The sequence below is a fragment of the Centruroides vittatus genome, unplaced genomic scaffold (genome assembly GCF_030686945.1).
Source record: "Centruroides vittatus isolate TY-2023 unplaced genomic scaffold, ASM3068694v2 contig_301, whole genome shotgun sequence".
NCBI classification, from domain to species: Eukaryota; Metazoa; Arthropoda; class Arachnida; order Scorpiones; family Buthidae; genus Centruroides; species Centruroides vittatus.
In genome coordinates, this window is record NW_027121927.1 from 3,744,961 (window position 1) to 3,753,040 (window position 8,080).

Sequence of the window (8,080 nt, forward strand, 5' to 3'; positions counted from 1 at the left end):
CTCTTATGTAACCTATATAAGGCGCAGATTAGCATCAATTAGAGTATAGAGCATTTATAACTTTATGAACTCATTCCCGAATTTGCTTCTAAAAAATTAATTAACGTGTCCAAAATGAAGTCAAAAAAACAAAAAATGCTTGGGTTTGCATTCTTTTTGAATTTTTAGACCAATGCGTACGTGCATTAATAGAAGTTAATTAATTAAAAAAAGTGAGTTTTTTGAATTGGGTCCACTAAAAGTGATTTTTTTGGACGAACAAAAATGACAATTTGAATGAGAGTAATCGGGTTAATGCGTGAAAATGGGATTGACACGCATTTAAGTGTAATTTACTAAAAATGCGCTTAGTGCTGTGTTGTCGGAAACCACGTGACGCTCCAGATAGGGTGAGCCGAGTCACGTGGTGCGGTTTAAAGTATAGAGGTCGCTTTGGCGGTACAAGAACATAGGGGTTGAGATTGTTAGAAGCAGTTATGATCGGGAGCTGTGTGAGTGCAACATGACTCACCTCACTTCTGTTAAGGTCCTCGTTCTTGGTAGCAAAAAAGTAGGAAAATCAGGTGAGTGTGTGTGTGTGCTGTCATTCTCTTCCACACTTTCGTTCTTTGTTTACATTGTTTAATGCAACTCCTCCTCTTGAGAAATTAAGCCCATAATTATGGGTATTTACTTTAAAAAACGTATATAGCTCGGACCTAATTTGCTTGGTTAGAAACGAAGGTCAAACGAGGTGTGAAGGTCCCAGAACGATGCCACAGTAACCTACTAGGGGGGACTTTCTATATAGGTCAAAGGGGTGGAAGTACTATCCATTGAAACAGTTCACGTGACTTCTATTAGGGTCAGTATAGTTATTGAGAGGGTCCAACTTGCGTCACACGCGACCCAAAGCTACAAAAGATGTTTTATGGGGTCAGGGCTAGTATTGTGCTACGAGGAAACTAAACAGGAGACCGAGTGTTTTGGGCCAAGTTTGCAAAAATTAAGGGTATAATAAATAGCAACTAGTGTATTTTTTAGAAATTTTTTTCCCCTAAATTTAGACAAGAATATTTCCTCTCTTCTTAAGTTTAAGTTTACGTTATACTCGCGCTAACATTAATAACTGACTACCAAGAACCATAAATCACCACATCCTGCCTAGAATACGCTACTGTATATCACATACTTCACTCGTATTTTGGCAACTTGCCCACGTGTTTATAGCAAGTTTAAGGATCGTGTTTTAAGGATCGGTGGTGCATTTAACATTACGAAAACTTCAACCCCTCCAACACCAGATTGAGAGAGAGTAACGTCCTTTAACGAATTGAACATGGCAAAATATACTGGCGAAGTAACACAAATCGATACCAAAGTCTGCCACTCCCCCTCCCCTTCCCCCTGTTAAAAGTTACATTGTCAATCTGATACCACCCCCGCGTGTTAAAGTGGAGCCGTGCCGTTGCTAAGGCGATCGTGTTGACCAAACTGAGGGGGGGAATGTTTTATTTAGTCGAATTGTAAGTGTTGCAGCAGACAAAACGACGGTAATTTAGGTTAAATAAATACCCTACTCTTGACATATAACCCTATTTTAAACGTTAAAATAACTTTTTAAAAGCGTAATAAATAATTTTCCAGCATTTATTCCAGTGTTTCCCCCTTGGACTCCATTGTTTCCACCCTTCGGCTAGACTTCAGACGTTTCGAAAATTCGATTCTTGAAGAAAATAATGAGGGAACGTTTGTTAACAATTTAGCAGTTCGTTGAACTTTACGCGCTGTTTTTTTTCGTGTCTCGATCCGGTCGAGGAATGACCAACTTTGCTTCCGGTTAATCGAAAGTATCAGTTTTACTTCCGGTTAAATGAAGAGATAAGCTTATGCTTCCGGATACGAGAAAGTATCGGTTGCGCTCCCGATTAATCGGCGGTAGTTTGGATAACGAAGTGCGCGTTTCCGGATAATGGAGAGGCTAACTCTTCAGCTAGGTAATTAGTTATTGTAATCTGTTGTATTATTTAAAGAAGCGAATACGGTCTAGTTCGATTAAGCAAAGTCTGTTTCCGGATAATCGAGAAGACAGCTGCACTCTCCTATAACTTGTTTCATATACTGGACAGTTAAGGCTGTGGTTTCTTTTGTTCGATCACGAAAGTTAAACTGCTGGATAATCGAATTTCGATTAATCGACCAATAGCGCATTCCGGTTGATCGCACTCATTATAACCACGAGTTAAGCGAAAAGACTAGTATTTAGATAACCGTTAAGTGAATAATTTAGTGCTTTCGAAGTGCCGTATAATCGATAAAGCCCGCTTTACTTTGGTGTATTGGTAGGAGGTTTTCATTAGATCCGGTAGATCGAACGCCAGTTCCTGTATTACATGAATCGCGGAACTCGAAACACTACTTATAAAAATCATCCCCCCACCATTCTTAAACACAGCTTTCTCCGAATCTCGACACTTGGCACGTTAAGTGTGACGAAAGCAATTGGACAGATCTTATACCTTATATGTACTTTCACTCCCTCTCTCCATTGAGAAAGAATTATGGCATTTCTTTTTTAACTAATTTGTTTATTTTCTAAAACATTCCAGATTGATATTATCCAAAAACACGCACACTCATGGTTCTTTTTTTGTTTATTTTGCAGCTGTGATAGTAAGATATCTCACCAAGCGCTACATAGGAGAATACAGATCGAATTCAGGTAAGAAGAAGGGGGTTGTGTATTACTAATTATCCAAAATATGTAACTAAAGTAGGGTGTTACTTTATTTATTTATTTTTTTTTAGAATAGTAAACGTAAGTATAACATAAGAGGGGTTAAATTTTTTTGATGATGATTTATTAGCGTTTTTCGCTCGAACCGAATTAATGATTAGGGGGTAATTTTACACGTAGTGTTGGGCATTCACCTGTTTAGCTCGTTCGATATGATTATCTTTTGGGGCATTTGTTAATCCCTTTTGTTACGCTGCTGTGAACACAATGGCTTAGATGAAGCTGATGTAGAAAAATTCGCTCGACAATAGCCTTTTACGTCATTAATTATCCTCCCTATGTTAAACATTTATTTCCTATCATTATTCCGTTTTTTACATGACGTTTTCCTTTCCTTTTTAGCTGATAAAATAGCGCTTAATTCTGTTGTTTTTTAAGAATGAATTTTCGATTTTTTTTGCATATAAGTTTTTTTATCGTTGCACGTGTTGCTGCACGAATGCGTAACGTTATCGTTAGCAAAATTTCAAAAAAAAAATATTTTTTAGCTGCTAAAAAATTTAATCCCTTGTTTTGCATTTAATCCCTTGTTTTGGAAATAGTACGTCAGTTTGTTTGTGTAACCAAAACAAAACATAAACTGCTTCCAATACATTAGCATTTTGTTTCTTTACGCGATAAATGAGCACTGTGTTCTTTATTTGTTTTAAAATAGGCATTAAATGTGTGTGTATTTTTTAGATTGGATGTACAAACAAGCCATAACGTGTGACGATACCGCTACGAATGTAGAAATATTCGATCTTTCTAGATGGTCGGTAAGTAACGTTCTTTGTGTACTTTGAAATCAAAAAACGCACTATTCAATGCTTTAATCAGACTTTAAACTCGCACAATACGCGAATTAAGTGTAATTAATCGTAATTTAGAGCATTGGATGTGTGCTTGTTGAAACCAAATAAGGCTTTCACGTGTTAAGAGAGTTAAACACAGGATGTTTTTGCAATTGACACAGGAGGAAGAATACTTTCCAGTGGAACAGATACGGTGGGCCGATGCCGTAGTGGTGGTGTACAGTATCTGCGAACGATACAGTTTCAATTATGCTCTACAATGCTTAGAAGCCGTACACAAAGTGAAAGCACCAAGTTACATTCCAATAGTGTTGCTAGGTAACAAAAGAGACTTGGAACACGGCAGGGAAGTGAGCGTCGACGAAGGGCACGAGCTCAGTTTGCAGTTAGGATGCCAATTTTACGAAGTGTCCGCGGCGGAGAGTTACGTGGGTGTTAATTTAGCGATCCACTCGCTGATACGAGAAGCTCGGACACTACAATTGCAGCGAACTTTGCCACGTCACAGAAAGCTGAGCATCATCACGGTTTCTAAGGTGTTCGGTGCTGTGTTCGGCAAGAACAATGCCAAAACTACGACCAGAAAAAGGAGAACGTCGTTTTCTTTGTGAGGAGGAAAATGGGTGCCAGACAGACGGACGAACTTTATTCTTTTTGTTGAAAGACTGCCAGAAGCGTCCTTTACTTCTGTTTGTCTTGGTATAAAAATGGACGAAAGCCTGTGCGCCTTTCCAGCTTCAACAAAGACATTTGTGACACTATCCTTTGTCTTATGAACATCTTCACTGCTGTGTATATATTCTCGTTTTAGTTGTATAGATTTTTCTATATTGTATCTAGTCTTCTATTGTACAGAATCTTTTGTAAATAAAAGGAAATCTTTTAAATTTTGTATTGTTTCCAGTAAATTTAACATCCTGCTTAACGGAAACGTGCCTCTTTTTACTCGTTTGTCACACTTTATGGCTTTGGAATTGCTGTTGTTGCATCGTGTCAATTTGCCAAATTTGCTAATAGTTTTATGAGGTTATTTGCCTCGCCATTTTCTTTTTTGTTCATTAAATTTTGGCATTTTTGGCCGTAATTTAAGCATTACGCAATTAAAATTGCGCTCGTCACACTATTAAGTATTTGTGATAATAAGCTTTTATAAACGCTAACACCTAAAAATTGCTTATTCCGGTGTTCATGCACTATTAATCAACCGGTAGGTCGCGATCTATTGTTAGAAGCAAACGCGAGCGACGAGGTTTTATTTTCAACTGGTGGCTTTCGATTTGTACGTTAAAAAAGGGGGCTTGACTAAATCGTATCAGTATTTGATCTTAAACTTTAAGAATGAGGTAATTACAAGTTTCAAGTTATTCCTTGTATTGTTTTCTGATTGATCGAGTTTCAGGACGATCAAGGTGAAATTCTTCGATCAGGTGTCAATCAATACATCCGACAGTTTTCCAATAAGAGTAAAATGATATGGAGTGCAAGTGTAAACACGATCTCTAGTGACAATTTATATACATTGTGTGTTCGAGTAACCCATATAGGTCTTTTTTTTAATTTAGCTAATTTAATGCTAAAATTTACAAAATAGCGAATAGAAATCATCTGTAGTAAAGATATACTTTGATTAATCTTGGATCCTAAACTAATGTTAACAACTCGCACACGAGATTAATTTAAATAACAAAGACTAATATTTATATATACAACACTGTTGAATAATTAAAAACTGCTAATGAAGACTTGAAATTTAGCACTATGTTCAGTGATGTTAGTTGTTTTTCCTGTAAAACGCCTGTAAGAAATTTGTTTAGGTTATCTGAGATATTCCGAATAAAAAATATTACTTCTAGTGTTTTTCATTGTCAAGAGTTTTATTTCAGTGAGACTTCTAACCGTAGTTCATTAATTAATTTTTGACAAGAATTTTAAATATGAACTCTATTGTCTAATTTCTGCATGTAAGAAAGAAGTAATTTTCTTAAATAATTGTTCAAATTTTGTTTAAGTGTAGAGAATTTTGTATATAAATAAAAATGCACGAAACCCATAACACTCCTGCCCTGTACTAGTAAAAAATTCCGTATCAGGCACTCTTGTACATCATTTGGCTCTTATTAATGTAAAACAATTGTTAAGTCTGATATTAGATATATAAATACATTAGAATAGTTTTCTCACATGCAGATGCAAAACACAGTGATTCTAACATTGATTGTTCTTGCTTATTTCTATAATAAATTTTTGGTAAATGTTAAAAAAAATTGCAACAATAAAAAATATTGATTTGTGTTTGTCATTTTGAGTTCAATGTAATAAACTATTTCAATATCTTCTGGGTATCAGAAAACATTTGCGACTACATATGTCTCAAACTATCACCCGAAAAAATGTAATAATTCACTAACATCTGCTCTAAATTTCCTTTGGAAAACTAAATATGTAAATGTCAAACAAAGACATCTGGGCTGGAGTAGAGAATGCTTTGGACCTCCAACTATGGTTATTGGAGAGCATATGGATGCATGTTACCGTATATAAAGAAGAGATTCCTATCATTCATTAGTTTTATTTCAAAGTGACATCATATTTTTTTGAGATATCTGACAGAGATTTGTACTATTTACTACAAATCACTCTCAGACACGTTTGGGGTATAAAAAACTAAGTAATGAGATAAATGGTCTTCTCAGAACATTTGTTTTGTTGTAGTTCAGAATCTTACCAGTGAATTGAAAGCGCGGTGAGTCCTCCCTTGATATCATTACTAGGCTCTTGCAAACTGCTTTTGTTATGTTGCAATCTTACCATACGCTAATTGATATAAATACAAATTTCTAATTAAGTTCCTATATGTTTCTGGTCACAAAAAATAACCAAACTTCTAAATAAAGACCCAAATCTAATATTAAACAGTGAAATAAATGTGAGCCATAAATATATTTAAGATCAGTCAAAAAAAAAAAAAAATCTAGCAACTGACTTGAGTAACTTTCCCGGCTTTTATGAGGTATAATCAAAATAAATAAATTGGATATGGCGCCATCTGTTGTCAGATTTTGTTAAAAATATAAAACTTTTATAATTATTATAAAATAGTAAAATACAGTAGAGCGTCGAAAAGTGGAACCAATTGGGGACTGGGGTCCTTCCAGTTAATGATTTGTTCCAGTTTCCGACTTTGTACGAAAAAATACATTAACCTGTCCGATGTTCAAATTTTTCTCCGTTGCGTATCGCTTCCTGTTGAATTTTTCTCCGTTGCGTGTCGCTTCGTGTTGAATTTTTGTCGATTTTAAGCCTAACGAAAATTTTTATAATAATAATCGAGGCTATCGTATCGTTAAAAATTATTTCTGCATTTTGTACAAACAAAATAAATATATTAAAGAATATAAAAAAAAACATGAAAATTATACTTTAAAAGTAAATTTAGTATCAAAAACATTCGATTCAGCACGACACAGTCCGACTGAAAATCGTTCCACTTTCCGACCATTCCACTTACCGACGTTCCACTTATCGACGCTCTACTGTACTTAATTTCGAGGGTAGAGATGAGTTTTTTGAAAAACTGTAAATGCTAACAAGTAAAATTTTCATTAAGTCCAACCTCACGCGAGATATGACACGAAATCACCCTCTTACCTCTCCAACCCCCTTAACTTTTCCCAACCAAAATTTAATTGCATCAATATATACAAGCTACTATGCCAAATTTCATTTCATAAACTTCACCCCATCCTGAGATATTAAACGAAATAGACACCAAAACAAACACGGAATTTTTTTTGAGTTTTTTGGGTTCAGGTCTCAAAACGTGATTTGCAAATAACTAAGGGTCAAATTTGACACAATTTCAATACTTGTGTGTGAGAATATGGAGTTAAATTTTAACAAATATCTCCCTTGTTTTAAAATTATATCAATTTTTTCTATCATCTATCTTTGTAAAGGGAAGCCCTTCCTCTGATTCATGGAGAATAACGATTTAGTTCCTCCTGAAGTGATAGTTCGAGTGCAGTATCTCACTCGACTATCCGCAAGACCGCCCGACTCCCTCATGTAAAAGCGTAGCATGATATTCCAATGATGCTATTGAAGGTTAGTATAAAAGGTGAAAAGTCACCTTCCAACTTGCTTTCGTTTTGATACTCTTAATGAGTGATCAAGGCTTTAGCCAACGCTCCTGTTTTGGCATCCTTGCCGAGTGCCGAAACTTTAGCCATTCCTTCTCCAGTTCTCAACTTCCAGTTGTTCACAAGGACTCTCCACTATAGGTGGAAGAACAAAATATCCTCGCATATTTGATTGTTGAACTTAACCATTGTTTTATCATAGTCTCCATTTATTTGTATATAAAAGTTATAATCTCACAGAATAAAAATATAGTTATAGGCTTATTCGTTGTTTAGTTGATTTAATGCTTAACTCCATCGTCGACTCACGTTACCACATTATTCACGAATATCCCGTAACTCACTTAAATCACGTATTAATTCAAACCCTC

General features: G+C 35.5%; 1 protein-coding gene across 1 annotated transcript; it reads left to right on the forward strand.

Annotated features, from left to right (window-relative positions):
* The first annotated feature begins 425 nt into the window (after window positions 1-425).
* On the forward strand, window positions 426-4,457 carry LOC136972784 (ras-related and estrogen-regulated growth inhibitor-like protein). The gene is made up of 4 exons (XM_067267428.1): window positions 426-563; window positions 2,645-2,701; window positions 3,458-3,534; window positions 3,732-4,457. Exons 1-4 carry the CDS (start codon window positions 503-505, stop codon window positions 4,179-4,181), a joined length of 645 nt encoding a protein of 214 aa, XP_067123529.1. The 5' UTR covers window positions 426-502; the 3' UTR covers window positions 4,182-4,457.
* The last annotated feature ends 3,623 nt before the right edge of the window (window positions 4,458-8,080 follow it).